The sequence below is a fragment of the Cricetulus griseus genome, chromosome 3 (genome assembly GCF_003668045.3).
Source record: "Cricetulus griseus strain 17A/GY chromosome 3, alternate assembly CriGri-PICRH-1.0, whole genome shotgun sequence".
NCBI lineage: Eukaryota > Metazoa > Chordata > Mammalia > Rodentia > Cricetidae > Cricetulus > Cricetulus griseus.
The window spans coordinates 73368763-73390622 of record NC_048596.1 but is presented as its reverse complement, the minus strand read 5'-3'; the positions used below and the strand labels follow the sequence as shown (position 1 = coordinate 73390622).

The 21860-nt window shown below is 48.4% G+C and overlaps 1 protein-coding gene across 1 annotated transcript in view; it reads left to right on the top strand.

Annotated features, from left to right (window-relative positions):
* Itgal (integrin subunit alpha L) overlaps positions 1 to 14812 on the top strand; it is a 35636-nt gene extending 20824 nt beyond the window's left edge. The window contains exons 19-31 of the mRNA XM_027404566.2: positions 1928 to 1981; positions 2083 to 2153; positions 2713 to 2854; positions 6267 to 6377; positions 6752 to 6831; positions 6928 to 7014; positions 8205 to 8280; positions 8697 to 8810; positions 9014 to 9070; positions 9162 to 9260; positions 9929 to 10024; positions 10587 to 10697; positions 13398 to 14812. Of these exons, the coding sequence (XP_027260367.1) occupies positions 1928 to 1981; positions 2083 to 2153; positions 2713 to 2854; positions 6267 to 6377; positions 6752 to 6831; positions 6928 to 7014; positions 8205 to 8280; positions 8697 to 8810; positions 9014 to 9070; positions 9162 to 9260; positions 9929 to 10024; positions 10587 to 10697; positions 13398 to 13556 (1257 nt within the window). The 3' untranslated portion in view covers positions 13557 to 14812. The remainder of the gene's footprint in view (positions 1 to 1927; positions 1982 to 2082; positions 2154 to 2712; positions 2855 to 6266; positions 6378 to 6751; positions 6832 to 6927; positions 7015 to 8204; positions 8281 to 8696; positions 8811 to 9013; positions 9071 to 9161; positions 9261 to 9928; positions 10025 to 10586; positions 10698 to 13397) is intronic.
* Positions 14813 to 21860: the final 7048 nt, after the last annotated feature.

Sequence of the window (21860 nt, the reverse complement as noted above, 5' to 3'; positions counted from 1 at the left end):
ATAGAGATTTGCTGGGCAGTGATGGTGCAGGCCTTTTAATCCCAGCACTCAGGAGGCAGAGGCAGGGGGATCTCTGAGTTTCAGGCCAGCCTGGTCTACAGAGAGAGTTCTAGGACAGCCAGGGCTGCTATACAGAGAAACCCTGCCAGGGGAAGTGGAGACTGACATCCCTGGGAGGCCTGCTCTTTTCTGAAGGGAAATGGAGGACCAGTGGTTCTGGGGGAGAGTGGGGGGGGCTGAGAGGAGTGGAGGGAGGGAAGGCTGCAGTCAGGATGTATTGTACAAGAGAATAAATAGAAAGAAAAAAAAGGAAAGTAAAAAGTGGAGACTGTCCTTAAGGCAGGAGGTGAAAAGCCCTGTTTGGGGACTACCAGCTGCCTCTAAAGAAAACCCAGTACATCAGAAGGGTACTTGAGTAGGTCACAGTCAACATCAGGACGGCCTTCCTGGGAATTGTCATTAGGTCTGGGTTGTAGAAAATGAGTAGATTAGGCAGAGGCAGCAGGGGTGGGATGGGATGTGCGGGTGGTGTGTGCTGATGTGGTCAAGGGGTGTGGGTGATGGGCCTCGCTTCTTTCAGAAAAACAACTAAGGAGTTCAAGGCCTTGGACACCCATTTGGCTCATGGTTCCACAGGTGTGATGCTGAGGTGGGTGGGGAGCAGTCAGCAGAGTCCACTAGGACTCTATCCACATAAAGTCGGGAGGCTGGAGTCCTCTAGATCCAGCTGTGATAACCTCTGAAGTCTTCCTAGGCTTCCACCACCTTTAGAACATAATGTCAGTGCCCGGGCATTGCTCACAAGGCTCAATGGAACCTGGACTCTGCTGGGAGAGCCCACTGCCTCTCTTGCCTCAGGGCCTTTGTAGCCTCTAAATTTCCATCTCCATTTCCTTCACCTGGATGCTTCTTCTTCTTCTTCTTCTTCTTCTTCTTCTTCTTCTTCTTCTTCTTCTTCTTCTTCTTCTTCTGCTCCTCCTCCTCCTCCTCCTCCTCCTCCTCCTCCTCCTCCTCCTTCAAGTGCAATATCTGTTCTGGCAACAGATATTGGATAGATAATCAATTAATAAAGAAGAAAGGTTCATTTGGGCTCATGACCTCAGAGGTTACAGTCCATGGTCATCAGTTGCTCTGTTGCTCTGGGGTTGTGATGAGCACATATCACGGTTGGGGATGCATGGTAAAACCACCTACCCACAGCATTGCAGCTGGGAAGAGAGAGGAGGAAAGAGTTGGGCTGCCAGTGACAACTTCAAGGGCACACCTCTAATGACATAACAGTCATCAACTAGGGTTAGCACTTAGAGGTTCTGCCACCTTTCAATGGCAGCATAGACTGGGACCAAGCCTCGACACATGGAGAAGTGGGCATTCGAGATCCAAATGCAGCAATTAGTGGGGGTGCTATTGCATCAGGACACTTCCTTGTCGGGGTTAGGAGTCCCTTTCCATGCTCTGCGTCATCATTTTCTCATCATAACCCTTCCCCATGGTGGACATTGCCTTGTCATTTCTCCCTCCATGTCTGTTTTACAATCGAACACATTACCCAGTGCTCAGAAATGGGGGGTGGGAGGGCTGGTCTGGAGGAGAAGTTCAGGAAATGCTGGGGAAAATGGTATTGAATTTCTAGGAGTTGAAAAGCAGGCAGAGGCAAACCGCAGAGAAAGGCAGGTGAGACCAGATGCTGAACAGCCAGGAGCTCCTGCCAAGGGTGGAACTGTAGTCTGCTTTGTCCCAGTGCAGACAAAGGGAGGGAGAGGCACCCCTAGCCTCATCCTCCTACTGTGGAGCTGTCATTAGAGAAAGATCGTGTGTGTGTGTGGGAAGATCACAGTCATTCTAGATGAGCCCCAAGCCCTTCTGGTCCCATCACAAGAACTGCTCACTCACCTGAGTACTGTCTTCATTTCTCCATGCTCAACAGGGCAGGGACACGCAGCCCATCCTGAGACCTTCAATACACACAGTGACTAAGGAGGTAAGAGGGAGGAGAGGCAGACACATGGGCCCGGGGTTCCTGTCCAGCTGTGCTGGGTCTGGGGCCTGAGCCTTCTTCTGGGTCCTGTCTTGGCCTTTCAGATCCCGTTTGAGAAGAACTGTGGTGAGGACAAGAAGTGTGAGGCAAACCTGGCCCTGTTGTCCTCTGCCAGGTCTGTAAGCCTTTGTCCCTTGACCCCTTCTTCAATTCAGCTCCATCTTCTTGAGGTAGCTGCAAAGAATGCTGAGGCAGTGTCAAAAGACCCGTCAGGAATGGGCTGTGTCCACTCTGGGTCTCACCTTCCTTCCCTGAGAAAGGCAGCTGTTAGCAGAGCTTGAACAGGGATTTATAACCAGACGATCTGTAGTCCGTAAGGTTAAGGTATCTTTATTCAGATAAACACCAGCCAAACGCAAGCCAGAGCGTGCCCAGAGGCAGCAAGCCAGAGAGAAGGGGCTCCCCATGTGTCTGCGGCTCCTTAAGAATCCCCCCTCCCCGTCATCCTCAACCTCCCCCTGACCACGCCCACACACCTGTAGCGGCTCCTAGAAGGCGGGGCTACAGTGTCTCCCTATAGGGATTAGATAGTGTTAGGGCCCTGAGCCTAAGCATAGGAGCTGGTTGGTGTGTGTAGTTGGCCAGCTCCCTCAGCTCTGAAATTCTCACCTTATGCTGTCTCCTGCCGTCTTGGCCCCCATGACTTGTTTTCTGGTCACCTCCCAATCCTCCAGATCCCGAGTCCTGCGTCTGACTTCCTCCGCCAGCCTTGCTGTGGAGTGGACGCTGAGCAATTCAGGAGAGGATGCTTACTGGGTGCAGCTGGACTTGAGCTTCCCTCCGGGACTCTCCTTCCGAAAGGTGGAGATGCTTAAGGTGAGCCCAAGGGTACCACCTGCAAGTAGTTTCCTGCACTGGCTCCTGTTCCTGCAATGAGCTTTGGGTAGCCCGGATGGCCAGAGTGGGTGGGACGGCTGCTAATGTGTAAGGCTCTGAGGGTCATGTCCGCATTCCCAGCCTGAGCTGAGGCATAAGCTCTTTGGCCTTGGAGTCTCTTTTTAGTGCCCCCCCCCCAAAAAAAAATGAGGCTGGTGAGATGAGATGGCTCAGTCAGTAGGTAAAGGATTGTTTTTGTACACATGAAGACCTGAATCTGGTCCCCATGTAAAAAGCTCACACGTGTGTGTACCCTCATACATATACATACTTAGAAATAAAATTAAAAGGAACTAGAGAGATGGCTTGGCAGTTAAGAGCACTGACTGCTGTTCTAAATGACCCAGGTTTAGTTCCCAGCATCCACGTGGTGGCTCACAACTGCTGTGACTCCAATTCCCAGGGTTCTGTTGCCTCTTCTGACTTTGATGGGTTCCTGTATGCATGTGTTGCACGCACGCCCACATGCACACATGCACACACGCACTCAACTACATACTCATATATATAAAAACAAATAAGCATGTATATATTTTGTTTTGTTTTCTTGAGACAGGTTCTCACATGTAACCCAGGCTGGCCTTGAACTCACAGAGATCCACCTGTCTCTGCCTCCCAAGTTCTGGGATGAAAGGTGTAAGTCATCATGCTCAGCTATAATAATGCCTACTAAAAAAATAAAAAGTAAGAAGGAAAGGAAGAGAAAGAAGTTCATGAAAGAGGCTCTGGGGTGATGTCTTTAGCACACTTGGTAACATAAAATTCCATCCCCGGGAGATGGTTGAAGTCCTTCTGAGCAGTGTCGTGCCTTGTGTTGAATAGGACTTTTAGTGTGCTAGCCTAGCAAGCATGAAGCCCAGCGTTCCTCCCAGCACTGAATACAGCTGGGAAGGGAGGTGGCACCTGTAATCCCAGCACTGAGACAGAGGTGGGAGAGCTGGCGGGTGTGAGAAGGCCAAGCTCTCCTTTGGCTACATAGTAAGTCAGAGATTAGTCTGGGATACTGAGACTCTGTCTCCAAACAGACAGAACTTTTAATGCTTCAAATGTTTTTAAAATCATAAGTGATAACCATGGAAGCTTGGAAGGGACAAAGAAGTTCAAAGAGTTTTATGGACATCTCAGCAATCACTACATGCATGTATGTATGTATTTGCAACACTGACAATTGAATACAGGGCCTTGAATATGTTAGGCAAGTGCTCAGATACTAAGCTAAACCCCTAGCTGAGCAATTCCTGTTCTTATCCTTTGGGATTATCCTTTTAGTCCCTAAGTGTGTGGATTTTTTTTGTTTGTTTGTTTTGTTTTGTTTTTGTTTTTCTCAGTGTTCATTGGTACTTTGCCTATATGCGTGTCTGTGTGAGAGTGTCAGAAGCCCTGGAACTGGAGTTACAGACAGGTGTGAGCTGCCATGTGAGTGCTGGGAACTGAATCCAGGTCCTTTGGAAGAGCAGTCAATGCTCTTAACTGCTGCAACATCTTTCCAGCCCCACTAAGTGTATTTTTTATATTTTATGTATATATCAAACATATATACAATTACATTATGTACCTATTTTGTATTTGTTTTAACCAGTTGGCATTTTTTTCTCTCTATAGTTATTTTCCCCTATATTTTAATTTTTAAAGTTATTATTATTTATTTGTTTTACACATGTCTGTATGAAGGTGCACACATGTGTCAGCACTCACATGCTATAACACACCTGTAAAGGTCAAAGGAGTAATTTCTCTCCTTCCACCATTTCATTCCCAGGGATTAAACTCAAGTTGAGACTTTCAGCTTTTTTCTTTTTCTTTTTCTTTTTCTTTTTTTTTTTAAATTTATTTATTAGTTCTAGTTAGGGAACAAGCTTGTTTCACATGTAAGTCCCTTCTCCCTCTCCCTCCCCTCACCCCCATCCCTCCTCCCCACCCCCAGCCTACCCCCACCCCATCCACCCACCACTCCCCAGGCAGGGTAGGGCCCTCAATGGGGGCTCTGCAAAGTCCACCAAATCTTCCTGTGCTGGTCCTGGGCCCTTCCCCATGTGTCCAGGGCCAGAGTGTATCCCTTCACATGGGATGGGCTCTCAAAGTCCCTTCTTGCACCAGGGAAAAATACTAATCCACCACCAGAGGCTCCCTGGAGTGCAGAGGCCTCCTTATTGACATCCATGTTCAGGGGTCTGGATCAGTCTTGTACTGGCCTCCCCGACAGCATCTGGGGTCGATGTGCTCTCCCTTGTTCAGGCCAACTGTTCCTGTGGGTTTCTCCAACCTGGTACAGACCCCTTCGATCTTCATTCCTCCCTCTCTTCAACTAAATTCCCAATTTCAGCTCAGTGTATATCTGTGGATGTCTGTCTCTGCTTCCATCAGCCACTGGATGAGGGCTCTGGTTCCTGGGTCAGTTAGCGGAAAGGGATGGAAGAGTGGGGTGCTACCAGATTCAGGGAGCAGGGAGCTCCTCCTCGCTTTTTTGTTTTTCTCAGACAGGATTTTTTTGTATGTAGCCCTGGCTGTCCTGGAACTAGCTGTGTAGATCAGATTAACCTCGAACTCACAGAGATCTACCTGCCTCTGAATCCTGAGTGCTGGGATTAAAGGTGTACCTCACCGCTGGCTGGCTTACTTTTAGCGGCGAATGTATGTAAGTTTTAGATTTTTTTTTTTTAAAGATTTATTTATTTATTGTGAATAGTGTTCTGTCTGCATGTATCCCCAAAGGCCAGAAGAGGGCGCCAGATCTCATTACGGATGATTGTGAGCCATCATGTGGTTGCTGGGAATTGAACTCAGGACCTCTGCAAGAGCAGCCAATGCTCTTAACTGCTGAGCCATCTCTCCAACCCAAGTTTTAGAATTCTAACCCTTCCTAGGCATGTAGCTCACTAATGTTGAGTCTCTAGTCACATTGTCACACAACCATTTTTCCAGAACTCTTACATCCTCTAACGCCCGTTGAACACTAGGTATCATTCCCTGTTCTTGGTCTCTTGCCAACTTCTCACTTACTATTCTGTGAATTTAAATATTAGAGTGCACAAAGCAATGGACTCACATGTGTCCTGCATAGCTGGCTTATTTCAGTTTACGTGGTTTGTTTTGTTTAATATTGTATCCCAGTGTTGCCCAGGTTGGACTCAGACTTTTGGGTTCAGCAATCTACCTGCCTCAGCCTCTTGAGTAACAGCAGCTGAAGACATACACTGCTAGGTTCAGCTATGCCTTCGTCTTTTCCTTCTCTGGGCCTGCCTCTCTGAGTATGTGTCATGGCACAACACAGTCCTGAGAGCTACAAGCCCTGAGAGTTAGTGGCCTCTGGGGAACCCTGGACCTTGTTCACAAAAGGCTTCCTCATTCTCAGCCACACAGCAGAGTTCCTGTGAGCTGCCAGGAGCTGGCTTATGAGCCCCGTCTCCTGACCAAGACACTGGCCTGCAATGTCAGCTCTCCCATCTTCAAGGCAGGCCTGCAGGTGAGTGTTGGCCAGCTCTCCCACCAGGGCCTGAGCTGGCAAACAGGGAGGAGATCTTGGTTCTGGGGAGGGAGCAGGTAGTTGGCCAGGAAGAGTCTACCCTGTCATACATAAGTGGGTAGTATCCAGAGCTGTTTTGCCTCTCTGAGCCTAGATTTGGGATGAGACAAACCTGAGACTGAGTCAATTCCTTTTGTGGCCTTGCACACCTCACTCAGCCTCCAGAGCTTCAATTTCTTCATCTATCCAGTGGGGATGAGACCTACCCAGGGCCAGAAAGCACACACTCTATAGTCACTGTAGGGCTGATAACCCAGCTGGAACCAGGTTACCTCTGAGACACCTCCATCTTCTCACCTCTGTTTCCCCACCAGGTCAGCCTCCAGGTGATGTTTAACACACTGCTCAACAGCTCCTGGGGAGATTTTGTTGAGCTGAATGGCACTGTGCACTGGTAAGCAGGCCCATCCACATGCCGGGGCTGGGGTTAGATGGTCAGGAAGCCTGGCCATGCTCTTCTAACGGTGTCCCCCCACCTTGCCCCATGCAGTGAAAATGAGGACTCAAGCCTCCTGGAGGACAACTCAGCCGCCATGCGCATCCCCATCCTCTACCCAGTCAACATCCTCATTGAGGAGTGAGTGCCACTGAGCTCAGCCACTCCCTCCTTCTACCCCAGTCTTCCCACATGGGTGTCCTTGTCACCCAGGGTCCCCCCACCAGCAGCCCTCTTCCTTCTCAGATTCAGTCAGAACTCATCCCCACCACAACAGGCTTCAGGGTTCCAAAGTAGGAGACTCTTTCAGAGCTCTGTGCGAATCCAGTCAGTCCACAGTGTTCATGTGTGGAGAAGCATGCTGTCAGCTGACTGGTGGCAGGCTCTGTCTGCAGCTTCCCTTACCCCTGTGAGGAGCCTCTGCACCCTACTGATGGACACAGGTTCCGTGAAGGCTGGTGTTTGCCCAAGGCCATGCAGCTAGGAAGGACTAAGCTCAAGTTTGTCTGATTCCAAAGCACCTGGCTGTGTCCAGTTGCACTAGATTCCCTCTCTCTTGGGATTATAGTGCTGGAAGAATGTGGAGGAACATTTCTAGAATGGCCTTTGCCCTCCAGCCCCTTACCATCTGGTCAGAGCAGACTCACACACATGGGGTCAGTGTCGCCAGCCTGCAGTGGTATCAGCCTCAAAGGGTCTCTGGTTGGATGTTCTGGTTATTATATAGAGAGCACAGTGGTTTTTTGAAATTGGGTGGATGTGGCGAGGACGTTGCTGATGTCTGAGCTCAAGCCTCCAGTACTTCTAAACATAGCCAGGTAGTGTTAACATGAAAGATGGTCCAGGTGTTGGAGAGAGGGAAGGTTCATGGAGAAAGTTGCCTTGGCCTTCCATCTAGAGGCAGGAAGCTGAGGGCCGGGAAGGAGACAGCGAGCAGAGCATAGACAAAGGCAAGGAGGCAGGCTCCAACACCGACAGCGTGTACAAGAGAGTAGTGGGAAGGCAGTTGGCATGAACAGGTAAGCCGCAGGCAGGGTGAAACTGTGGGAGTCAGAGGGCTGTGCACAGGGGAAGGACACGTAGGAAGAGATGGTTATCTAGACAATGAGCTGTGTTGAGACACTAATGAAGGTGGCATGTGGTAGTGAAGACATGGCTCCCAAGGTATGACCTTAATTCCAAAGCTTCAGTCCTATCTCTCTATTGGCCTTAGTAGGACCACATGACAAGGTGCCTGTGAAATTCCTAGCACAGTGCAGGGGGCTCAGAGGCTTCTTGGGGTCTGGGCTGTTTCTCTTCTACCTTCCATCTCTAAAATTCTCTTTCTACAGCCAGGAGAACTCCACACTGTACACCAGTTTCACCCCTAAAGGTCCCAAGACCCAGCAAGTCCAGCATATCTACCAGGTATGAACTCCCATGGGGAAGGAAGGGTCCTCGAAACCACACTTTCTTTTATTTTTTTAATTTTATTTCTTTATGTGTATGGGTGTTTTGCCTGCATGTATGTCTGTGTGTCACTTGCACGCCTGGTACCTCCAGAGGCCAGAAGGTGTTTGGTCCTCTGGAACTGGAGTTCTAGATGGAGGCAAATTGCCGTGTGGGTGCTGGGAACTGAACCTGGGTCCTTTGGAAGAGCAGCCAGTCCTCTTAACCACACTTGCAAGAAGGCACTAGGGCAGGCTCAGGTATGGCCCATCATTATGTACTGCGAAGAAGACAACAGGCTCTAGAATTCACCCAGGCAGTGCCTCGGGTCACACAGGGTGGGTAGTAGTTGGGGTAGTTGCCATTCAAACTTTTCAGTCTCTACCCTTTCCCAGGTGAGGATTCAGCCTTCTGCCTATGACCACAACATGCCCACACTGGAGGCCTTGGTTGGGGTGCCACAGCCTCACAGTGAGAGCACCATCACACACACATGGAATGTACAGATGGTGAGTACCACTCAGAAGAGGGCAAAGTGAGCTGCTCCATGGTGGGAAACAACTCTTTTGAAGGGAATATTGATGGATGGACCACAGTTCCATGAACTCGGTGACGTCTGAGTTAGACAAGGGTTATCTTGGGTGGGGGGTCTGAGTTCTGTGGGGAAGGAAGAGGCTTCAGACCTACTGAAGACCCCACCTCCAATCCCTAGGATCCTCCTGTCACTTGCCACACTGAGGACCTGAAGAGGCCATCTAGTGAAGATGAGGTATGGGTGTGTGTGCTGAGGACTCAGGCTGGAGGTGGGCAGTAAGCTGGGGACGGTGCACCTCTCTGACTGGTGCTCTTGACCACAACAGCCTTGTCTACCTGGAATTCTGTTCCGCTGCCCAATTGTCTTCCGGCGGGAGATCCTCATCCAAGTGACCGGGACAGTGGAACTCGCAAAGGAAATTAAGGTAGGGCCTGCTTGTAGTTGGCAGTGAGGAGTGTTGAGGGTCCATTTGCCTTAGGAGTGGTGGGGAGGGGCTTCCCACAAGGGCTCTCTCCATTTGTCTCTTCTTAAGTAACACCCAGGTCTGCATAGTTGCAAACAAACTACAACAAATCACCTGGATTTGTTTGAAATTTATAGGGTGTTTGTGTGTGTGTGTGGGGGGGGGGTTGTTGTTTACTTTTATTTTGTTTTTTTGAGACAGGATTTTTTTTTTTTATCACACTGGTAGTCACTCTGTAGATCTGACTGGCCTGAAACTATGTCTGCAGACCAGGCTGTCCTGAAACTCACAGATATCCACTTGCCTCTGCCTCCCAAGTGCTGGGATTACAGGCATGGGCCACCACACCCAGCTTTGTTTGCTTTTGAGTCACTATGTAGCCAGACTAGCCTCCAATTTATGATCTTCCAACCATTGCCTCCTAAGTACTGGGGTGAGAGCCATGTACCATGGTTGCCAAGGGTAGTTAATTCTAGGAAATCCCCCTCCTCACTGAGGAGTGAGTGACATGTTAGACCATCACAGTAGAGTAATAAGAGGAGGCAAAGAATTGGGTCCTCTCCTTCCCTGTGTAAGTGGGCAGAAGTCTGGGGTCTCAGTCCTGTGCTGACATTCTCCTCCCTCCACAGGCCTCCTCCACGCTCAGCCTCTGCAGCTCACTCTCCATCTCCTTCAACAGCAGCAAGCATTTCCACTTGTATGGCAGCAAAGCCTCCATGGCCCAGGTATGTACCTCGCAAGCCTGCAAACAGACAGCAGAGAGGTTTGGGAACCCATGCAGAGCTCATACGGAGGGGTCAATGGGAGAAGGGAAGCTTGGCCCCAGTCGGAGCCTACTCTAATTCAAATCCTTGTGAAACAGGAGGTCCCACCTCACTGGGAAGCAAGCCAACCGCAGAGTCACTTTCTGAGATGTTACAGACACAGGTGTCTGCTAAAGATCAGAGCAATGGGACCTTAGCAAAGGGCCACCAGCCCTGCAGTGAGCACAGAGGCCCAGGCCTCAGGGATCAGGCAATTCAGTGTGGCTAGAAGATGGATCTAAACACAGAAAGCAGGTTCTTCTGGGCTTTGAGTGCCAGCAGAGGTGTGTCCTCCTGGTGCCAACAGGAGACCTCAGGGCAGCCTATGATACATGTGGCCAAGTGACTGGTGAGGGGTGGCTGACATATCTGTGGGAAAGCGTGCTGTGATGCGACCCACACATTAGACTGGGGGTGGACTGGGCACACAGGGGCCTTTAGGGTGGATGGGACTTTCCTGCCCTCACCCAGCTCTCCTCCCCAGGTCCTCATGAAGGTTGATGTGGTCTACGAGAAGGAGATGCTGCACCTGTATGTGCTCAGCGGCATTGGGGGGCTGGTGCTACTGTTGTTGATTTTCCTAGCACTTTACAAGGTAGGAGCTTCCAGATGGTTAAGCATCGCCAAGACAGCTGGGGCAAAGTGGGGGGGGGGGCTGGCTGGGGCCAGGGGAGCACATGGTGGGCCAGGGAGTATAAGAGACAGAAAAAGCCTCAGCCCACCCCATCTTTCTACAGATAGAACAAGTGAGAGAGACTTCACCATCACTCATCTCAACACTGGCCCAGCCAGGACTAGGTTGAGGGAGGAAAGAGGAAGGAGGGACCCATATACTGAGGACCTTCTGGTAACAGGTTCTGTACTAGGCCCCACAAAACAGAGACATGTAATATAAACATGGTTCCCATTCATATAAAGTTCACAGTTGAAACACAGGACACAGACAGGCGTGAGCACAATGAAGGCTATAACAAGGCCTGTGTACTCTGCAACCTGTAATGGAGGTGCCTAACTCAGACCTGGGAGGGCCACCAAGAAGAGGTGGCATTTGAACTGAAATGTGGACTCAAGTAAGAATTAGGGACAAAGAGGGCCCGAGGACAGGTGTTCCATGAAAAAGCTCGAGGGTTTCAGAGCAGACGCTGCATGCAATGGTGCGCACCTGCGGTCCCAGTATTTGGGGGTCAGAGGTAGACTCTCTGCAAGTTCAAGGCCGGCACAAGGTGTCCATGGAGACCCTGTCTCAAAAGTTAAGGTAGAGGGGCTGGAGAGATGGCTCAGTGGTTAAAAGTACTGACTGCTCTTCCAAAGGACCCGGGGGTTCAATTCCCAGCACCCACATGGCAGCTCACAACAGTCTGTAAGTTCCAGAGGATCCAACACCTTCACATACACATACATGCAAGCAAAACACCAATGCACATTAAAAAAAAATAGTAAGGAGTTGAGAGGCAAAAATGGGTAGAGCCACACAGCCTGTTGGGGCTTGTGTTTCCCACTTAATGCCTTGTCCTGTTGTCTCTCTCAACCACAGCCACCATCAGCTCTGCCTCCTCCTGAACTTGGCTTATTTTCTGTCCCAGTCAGTGCTCCATCTTTTATTTAACAACTTCCCTATTAAGGACCACGTAGGATCTACACTGTCCATGGTTTCTCATTTGCATCTATCTAAACTGTGTGACAAAAACAGCTGTCATTACCACTTTCCACATTTATCCAAATATTGTTAGAATTAATTCTTGAGATGGAGACCCTGGCCCACACACATGAACACACAGTTCTCAGAGGTGGAGACCCTGGCACACACACACATGAACACACACAGTTCTCAGAGGTGGAGACCCTGGCACACACACACATGCCCACACACAATTCTAAACTTTCAGGAGAGCGCGCATAGCACGTAATTAAGTAGCACACTATTGATTCTTCCTATTAGAAGATACTGTCAAATGATCCACTGAGATCTAAGCGTGTCTGTGGTAGAGCAGTGGCAAGCAAGGCATGCAGAAGGCCCTGGGTTCCAGTCTTAGCACTGAAAGAAAAATATCACCTACTTAAAAGATGTGACGTGTGTATGTATGTGTGTGTGCGGGCATGTGTGTGAGTGTGTGAGTGTGTGTGTGTGAGTGTGTGTGTGAGTGTGTGTATGAGTGTGTGTGTGTGAGTGTGTGTGTGAGTGTGTGTATGAGTGTGTGTGTGTGAGTGTGTGTGTGAGTGTGTGTATGAGTGTGTGTGCACCTTGTATATGCAGGAGCCCACAGAGGGAGGTTGGAAGAGAGAGTCAGATCTCCTGGAGTTATGAGAGGTGCTGGGAACTGAACCCAGGTTCTCCACAAAAGCATTCAGCACTCTTTACTGATGCTCTCCAAACCCCTGCTTGTGTTTTGTTTTGTTTGTTGAGACAGGCTTACTACAGCATTAGCCCACATTTTTAAAAGAGAATATCAGTATGTAGCCCAGATGGCTAAAGCTGAAGATCCTGCTGTCTTCCCTCCTGAAGGCTGGGACTGTGATGTTGGGCTAACAGGCCTGGCTGACACATGGCATTCTAATGAGTCTAAAGAATAAATCACCAAACTTAAAACTTTTAGTATTCACAAGATTTAAAAACATATCTATTTCTTTAATTTTCTTCTTTTTTGTGGGGGATGGAGGGGACAAGGTCTCGCCATGTAGCCCTGGCTGCCTAGAACTTCTGATGTAGGTCAGGCTGTCTTGAACTCATAGAAATCGTCCTGCCTCTGACTCTAGAGTGCTGGCATTAAAGGCGTGCACCACCACACCTAGACTAAATGTTTGTTTTTATTTTTTTTAATTTGTGGGTTGGAAAGTTGGCTCAATGGTTAAGAACACTTGTTCTTGCAAAAGATCCAGGTTCAATTCCCAGCACCCATATGGAGGGTCACCACCTCATCACATACCAGGCACACAGAATACTCATACACACAAAATAATAAAAATAAATCTGAAAAAATAAAAATTTTCCTGTTATTTTTGGGGAGTGGTGGAGGAAGCATGCCATAGTGTCCAGGTGGAGGTCAGAGGACAACTCTCAGGAGCCTGTTCCTTCCTTCCACTGTTGCTCTGGGGACTAAACTCAAGTAGTCAGGCTTGTGTGGCAAATTATTTTATCTGGAGCTACTGCCCCTTAAAAAAAAATACTTCTGAGAGGCAAGATATGCAGGTGCCATGTGACTGTGGCATACCCTATTTGTCAGAACAGGACATCTTCACATCTTGCAGGGGCATCTGGTCCCTGGACGTCTGCCCACTCAGTGTGTGCTTCTGACAGGTTGGCTTCTTCAAACGGAACCTGAAGGAGAAGATGGAGGCTGATGGAGGTGTCTTGAATGGAAACCCTAGTGAAGTCACCGACCCTCCGGCAGTATCTGGAGAAGAGACCAAAGATCCCGGCTGCTTAGAGCCCCTCCATGAGGGTGACAAGGACTGAGGCCTAGGTCTGATACACTGATGGCCCAGGACTAGACTTGAGAGCACTGGTGCTGACCCGTGTCAGCCATATGTTGATATATACCCTTATCTTGGCTGTTCCTAGTCCTAAATTCCCCTGTTGTGAGCATTGAGCACATCCCCACCTTCTCTACGAGTGCATGATAAGACTCTGCTAAGGGAGGCCAGGGGGTCAGAGGTGAAGCACTCTCTTCTGCTAGCCTGCCTTGCTGTCCCCGAGAGAGAATCTTTGATCCAAACTTGTAGAAACTGTCATCTCTGGACCCAGTCATACTCCAGCTCTCCCACCTGCCCTCAGATGTCCCCGCCTTCTGGATCTGCCTCATGCTCTCTCCTGCCTGGAGTCTAGCCTGGACCCTGCTGAGAGACTGCAAATGCCACTGTGCCATTGCATTGCTACCGAAGATGTCTTCTTCTTGAATCAAAGACAAAATCCCTGATAAGCCTAGGAGACATTGCAAAATGAGGCCACGGCGGCCTTCCCAGCCTCTGCTGGGGTGACCTGCCTTTCTTCCCCACTTCTCTCTCCTGCCTCTCTTTCCCAGGCTGCAGCTACTCCAGCCTTCCTGAGAGTCACTCTCCCTCCTGTGTTGTTGAACTGGACCTCATGTCCTCTTCCGCCTGGAACATTCCTGCCTCCTTCTGTCCTGGCTCAGGGAAGATTCCACACTGTACGCCTCACACCAGCCTGCACTTGTTCTTGTCCCCAGGTTATATTTGTTCTCTCTTTGATGATTTCATTCCTGCCTCGCAGTGAGCTCCTTGAGGTTAGGGCATACATACCTATGCTGTTCACCTTGGGAATCTCTGATGACATCACAGGGTAGGATTAGTAGGTGCCTGGTGCAGTTTCATTGTAAGTGAAAAAGAGAAGATAGAGAAATAGCATGGATGAGCCCTGGCATTTCATCCTTCATGCCTCTGGCTTTCCAGGCTCCTTCATACCGTTCAGCTCCCCGGCTCTCACACAGAAGGAGTTCAAGGAGTCCCAATACAAAGCATGTGCACAGTGGTTTGAGTGAGAACTGCCCCACATAGGCTCAGGCGTCTGAACACTTGGTCCCGCATTGGAAGCACTGTTTAGAGGGGTTGTGGAGAAGCGCAGCCTTGCCTAAAGTATGTCCCTGGGGAAGGGCTGTGAGAGTTTAAAACCAGTTCCTGCTCAGCTTTGTGTTCTCTCAGCTTCCTGCTGTCTTGCCAGCCACCTCCCACCAGCACAGACTCCCACCCTCTGGAACCATGAGCCCAAATAAACTTGATTCCATAAGTTTCCTTGAATGTGATAGTTTATCACAGCAACAGAAAAGTAAGGAACACAACATGCCTACATCGATTTTATCTGGTAAGTGTGGAATTATGTCCAATTCTGATCGTTTTTGTGCTAGTGCAGCCTTCCAGCCTGGCTCATTTAAATTTTTAGCAAGTTGAACCAAAATAATCAGCCCTGCCCCTATTCTCTTGTCTTAGGTTTTGTTTTGTTTGCTTTTCTGCAGCTACTGCAGCAATAAATCACCCCAACAAAGAGAAACTTCCAGGAGAAAGGTTTATTTTGCCTTACGCTTCCAGAAAGGCTGTAAGCCATCGTGGTAGGAGACACAGGAGCGCGAATGTTGTCGTGTCCCCCCCCCCCCCCCGGCATGGGCAGTCTGGAAGCTGAGAGCAAATAGGATGTGGAGGAGGGTGTAAAAGCTCAAAACCTGGAGGAAATTTCTGTCCTTACCACTAAGTCATTATTGCCAAGTACTACTTAGAAAGTATAAGGTCTGCTGCAAAGAACAACTGAACAGAAATAAGTGCTACATTTCTGCCTATAAATTCTGCCATTGTGAATGGTTGAATGCAGCTCTTCTTTGCATTCCTCTTGCTTTTCAACGATTTTGCTCCAAGCAGGCTTCTTCCTCAGGTACAGGGACCTGGCATAGTAAAGTGAGGCTTTCTTTGTTGGGAAGAGGACAGTGGAGGAAAGGGAGTTCCCAGGCTCTGCTGTCCCCTCCAGGTCTGCACCCCTGACTCTGCCCTCTCAGTTTTCCGTCCAGGTCTGGGAAGCAGGGAAGTCCGCAGAGGAACGGGGAGTCTGTGTCCTGTCCTCCTCAGCTAGCCCTCCCTCCTGTGCACTTTTCCTCCTCCCCTGCTGTTGGAACTGCCCTCTTCCCCCACTGCCTCTTCTGCACAAGCTTACCTCAGCCCTTGCTCACCTGCCTCACCCCTTGACTCTTCATTCCAAGTGCTGTGGGCACAATGAGATATATATAGGCCACAACCCTGTACCACATGGTAGCAGATACCTTGATCTTGAAATGTCAGTGTTTTGTGCTCTTAGATCAGTAAAGTCTGTACTTAAAATTCAAAAAAAAAAAAAAAGAAGAAGAAGAAGAAGAAGCTCAAAACCCACCCCTGACCCACTTCCCCCAATGAGGCTCCACCTCCCGAAGGTCCCATTTACTTCCCAAACAACATCACCAGATAGGGACCAAGTGTTCAAATATATCAGCCTACACAGATGTCTTTTCACACTCAACACCCCTCCGCCCTTTGCCATCATTGACCCTCAGGCTGCTAACCTTGGCCTGCAGCTAACATTGTGGGTTAATTCCAAACAAAAGCATGGGGAAAGAGACCAAATAGAAGAAGAGGCTAACAGCAACTTGACAGCCTTTAGGATATGGGAGTAAATAGGCTGGAGAGATGGCTCAGCAGTTAAGAACACATCTGCTCTTGCAGAGGACCTGAGTTCAGTTGCCAGCAACCATGTTGGGCAACTCACAGCTGCTTAAAACTTGGTTCCAGGAGGATGTAATACCTCTGGGTTCTGTGGACTCCTGCACTCTCATACATACCCAGCCACACAGACACAGACACACATACACATAACAAACCTCTAAAAACTATGAGAGTAATGTATGCTAGGAATTATGGTACCACCAGTAATTACAGCACTGGAAGGTTGAGGCAGGAAGATCTCGAGTTCCAGGCCACCCTAGTGTATCTGACCAAACTAAAAAAGATAGGAATACTAGGGACCGAAAGTACAGCTCATTGGTAGAGTTTGCCTTGAACTCGTGAGGCCCTGGCTTTGTCCATGGACTGAAAAGCAACAGCAAGAGAGGCAAGTGGACTTTCATCTTTTATTTAAAACAAGAATGGAAGCCACTGGTTGTGGTGGCGCACGCCGGTAGGATTTGCTGAAGGAGGCAGAGGCAGGAGGATCATGAGTTTGAGGCCAGCTTGGGCTACACATAGCCGGGTGGTGGTGACGCACTCCTTTAATCCCAGCACTCGGGAGGCAGAGGCAGGAGGATCTCTGTGAGTTCGAGACCAGCCTGGTCTACAAGAGCTAGTTCCAGGACAGCCTCCAAAGCCACAGAGAAACCCTGTCTCGAAAAACCAAAAAAGAATGGAAGCCATAGAGATCTAGAAGCCACAAACTGAGCCAGTCACTAATCCTCATCTGTGGTCAGTCGGACCCCAGAGAATGGATCTCAACACCCGGAAAAGAGAAAACTGTGCACCTAAGGCAAGTAGTGGGAGAGCCCCCAAGGTAGTGATCTTTGATGCTCCTCTGACTAAAGGGGGTACATGAACATTTCCAAGCCTGGCATGAAAGTCACAGGCCATCATCCAGTCTGTCTGAGCCTGCCTGTCCTATAGCCTCATCTGTGGAAAGATGGGATAAACTGGGGTCTGGTCTTGCTCTTAGACTCCCTGGCCCAGCATGCTCCTTCCTTGCCCCTGCCAATGTTTCTCCTCTCAGCCCAGCTGTCTTGGGGATGCTTAACCATCATAGCAAAGTCTAACAGCCTCTCCAGCTACACCAGCCGTCACTTGTTATGACCCCAAGGAACCATGGGAAGGGCTCATTAGCAAGACAATTGTAATGAAGAAATGAAATCATTTTTCCAGAAAGAAGAGATAATTCATTTTGTTTTAATTACATTCGTGTGTGTGTGTGTGTGTGTGTGTGTGTGTGTGTGTGTGTGTGTGTGTGTGTGTGTGTGTGTGTGTGTGTGTGTGTGTGTGTGTGTGTGTGTGTGTGTGTGTGTGTGTGTGTGTGTGTGTGTGTGTGTGTGTGTGTGTGTGTGTGTGTGTGTGTGTGTGTGTGTGTGTGTGTGTGTGTGTGTGTGTGTGTGTGTGTGTGTGTGTGTGTGTGTGTGTGTGTGTGTGTGTGTGTGTGTGTGTGTGTGTGTGTGTGTGTGTGTGTGTGTGTGTGTGTGTGTGTGTGTGTGTGTGCGTGTGTGTACCACAGTACATTCTTAGAAGTGGTCAGGAACATTTTTCCTTCCACTTCTATACTCTTTTTTTTTTTTTTTTTTTTTTTTTTTTTGGTTTTTCAGGACAGGGTTTCTCTGTGTAGCTTTGGAGCCTATCCTGGCACTCGCTCTGGAGACCAGGCTGGTCTCGAACTCACAGAGATCCACCTGCCTCTGCCTCCCGAGTGCTGGGATTAAAGGCGTGTGCCACCAATACCGGCTCACTTCTTTACTCTTAAAAAGCTGAAGAGATGCTTAGTAGTGAAGAGAACTCACTGCTCCTGCAGAGGGTCCCAGCAGTTCACAATTGCTCATAAATCCAGCTCCAGGGGAATCCAACGCCCTAGCCTTGGGGCACCTACACTCACATATGCACACCCAACAAAGACATATATCTAGTAAGTCTTCAAAAATATTCAGGAACCCCAATAGCCTTTTTGACATGTGTTAGATGCATTGTATTTATTAAGTCAGAAGTTAAAATGGAAGTAAAATAATTCAATACCATGTGCTGGCTTGTTTTCTGTCAACTTTACTCAAGCTAGAGTTATTTTGGAAGAGGGAACCTCAGATTGGCCTGAGGACAAGCCTAGGGTGCATATTCTTGATTGATGATTGGTATGGGAGAGCCTAGTCCACTGTGGTAGTGCCACCCCTGGTCTTGGATGCTACCAGAAAGCAAACTAAGCAAGCCAGTGAGCAGCATCTTCCACGGGCCCTGTCAGCTCTGCCCTGACTTCCCTGGATGATGAACTGCAAGCTGTGAGATGAAACAGACCCTTTCCTCCCCAAAGTTGCCTTTGGTCCTGGTGCTTTATTACAGCAATAGAAACCCTGACCAAGACAATCACCCAACCCATCATTTGTGAGCTATCAGAATAATAACGTCGTATGTCAGCATATGTCATGTGAGCCCTTAGAAAACCCTTCATTTAAAAGAAAAAGAATGAAGACGGTAAAGAACAGTGTGACATAGTGGTGCATACCTGTAATCCCAGCAATGTGGAAAACCGAGGCAGGAGGATAGTGAGTTCAAGTTCTGCACAGAAAGTCCCAGGGGAAGTAAACTGGGCCGGGCATGGTGGCTCATTCTTCTAATCCCAGCACTCAGGATGTGAAGGTAGACAGATGTCTGTGAGTTTGAGATCAGCTGGTCTAAATAGTCAGTTCCAGGCCAGCCAGGACTACATAGTGAAACCCTGACTGGGGGAGTGGGGGGCTTATTACACAGGGCTGTGACATTAAACAAGATGACAGCTGCAAATTGCTTAGCATGCTCCTAGCCTGTATTTGCCAACAGCACCAAACAGCCATCATTTACAGTGTAGGGCAGGGTACCACAGAGGAGCATGTGCTAGACCTAGTGCTGGAGCTAGAGTTCTCAGAGTTCTTCCATGACCTTGTGGAACTTTGGGAAATGTGCCCTAGCTAGGGGACTCTGGAGATCCCCAAGGAGCTACACAGAAGGAGGTGGCGTCTGGGCAGCTATGTCTCCACACTCATTGGTTTGATCTGTTTTTAGGAACAGTCTGACCTCTATCCTCAGGTTTCATATCTGCCAATTCAACCAACCACAAGTTAAAAGCATTCAGGACTGTAGGGATGTAGGCTAGTGGTTGAGTGAGTGTCTAGCACACTTGACGCCCTAGGTTTTATCTTCAGAAACAACAAAAATTTGCATTTGTACTAAATGTATGCTGAGTTTCTCTGCTCTTGTCATTATTTATATTACACTAGTTTTTGCAAGAATCTAGAAATAGATTAAAGTGTAAGGGGGTGGAGTTGTAACTTAGTGGCAAAAAGAACACTTGTCCAGCTTACAAGAGGCATTGGGTTTTATTCCCAATGCCATAAACAATCAAACAGTGTAAATGAGGGCACACCTAAGTCACCTGCAAGTACTATGCCATTTTTATGAGGGACTTGAGCATCCTGTGATTTTGGTGTTGTAGGGTGGATCTAGAATCAACCCCATTCCCAGATGCTGAGAGACAAATAATACAAAGGACCTGTGCACACAAAGCCATTTCTTTTCAAACAAGCACCCCTCCCACTCTACACACACACACACACACACACACACACACACACACACACACTTTGCCTATGCCTCCTGTCTTTCAAGGTCTTACAAGCATGTTTGGAAGCTGAGTTTAAAATTCCAGGGGGCAGGCAGTGGTGGCCCACGCCTTTAATCCCAGCACTGGGGAGGCAGAGGCAGGAGGATCTCTGTGAGTTCGAGACCAGCCTGGTCTACAAGAGCTAGTTCCAGGACAGCCTCCAAAGCCACAGAGAAACCCTGTCTCCAACAGCCCCCTCCCTCAAAAAAATCTATTCCAGGGGACTGGAGAGATGACTCCGATGTTAAGAGCACTTGCTGCTCTTTCAGAGGACCCATGTTCTGTTCCCAGATCACACATGGTGGCTTTACAACCACCTGTAACAATTCCAAAGGATCCAATGTCCTCTTTCGGCCCCCTCAGGTACCAGGCACACATGTGGTCCACATGCATGCAGGCAAAATCTCAGACACATAAAAACAAAAGCAAAATACTGTTAAAAATAAAATATGTAAAACTTATTTTAAAAAAAGAAAGAGGGCTGGAGAGATGGCTCAGCCATTAAAGGCTAGGCTCACAACCAAAAATATAAAAGAAAGAAAAATGTACAAACCTGATCCAGGAGTCAGCAACTCAGGCACTATTCCACAAAGTTCATACTGAGGAACCAATGAGTTTCGTGAACTTAATTACACAGCATAGCTGATGGTTACTTACAGGAATGTGGGTGCTCCCTGCAAAAAAAACGAGGCTGGTATACTTAACCTAGCAGGGATTGTGACTTTCCCATAGTTGCACACAGAGTGCCATTTTTCCCAGACTTTCCCAGCCTACATATTCTAGCCTCTCTCTGAGGCCACGTTCAATTGTGGCACAGTTATATACGATAGACCATACAGCAGTGCTAGATACCCAGGTGAGGGCCCCGTGGCCCTCCCTGTTCCTCTATGAGGTGTAAACAGTGAATCCCAGCTGGGATGCTTTTTCGAGAGTGGGCTCAGCTGAAGATGGAGACTGTTTGGCTCAGGGTATAATCATGTTCAAGGCAACTGTTACCAAGCCTGACGACCTGAGATAACTCCTCCTGCAGGTTGTCCTCTGACCTCCACAAGTAAGCCACAAGCCATGCTATGTCCATGCCCACATATATACACACTCTTACACACAAACACACAGAATAAATAACGAACTTAAAAATAAAAAGCTAGGTGATGAAGAAATGGCTCAGTGGTTAAGAACGCTTGCATTCATCAGGGAGAAATGACTGGCTGAGGAAAAAAAAAAAGACGACATTTGTTGCTTATAGAGGACTCAGATTCAGTTCTCAGCACCCACATGGTGGCTTACAACCATCTGTAGTTCCAGTCCCAGAGGAGCTAACACCTTCTCCTGGTACCAGGCACATTCTTATTACCCATACGCACATGCAGACAAAACACTCATTCTCATAAAGAATAAAATCTATAAAAGACAAACATTGACTCCAGGTAAGGCAGACAGCTCAGCCATGGGAGGCACTGGGAAGCAAAGGTAAGGGGACTGACTTGAGTTCAAAGTTAACCTGGGCTACATAGTGAATCCAGGTTAGCCTGGGATACAGATTAAGGACCTGCCTCAAAAAAAAAAAAAAAGTAGATAAAAATGCATTTTCCACCAGGACACAGGCTAGAAACTCTTATGAGTTTGAGGCCTGCTTGGTCTACATTGAGAGTTCCAGGTTAAGGAAGACCACATAGTGAGACTGTCTCAAAAATTAATTAAAAACTACATAGGTGAAACTAGAGATGTAGCTCAGTGTTAGAACATATTTGCCTAACAATTGCAAGGCCCTGGGCCCAAATACGTTCAAATATAAGACAAAATGATAGAATTGACTGTTTAAAAGCCAGGTATAATGACAAATGCCTTTCATTTGGGAGGCAGAGATAGGTGGATCTCTGTGCATTTGAGGTCAGCCTGATCTACATAAAGTATACC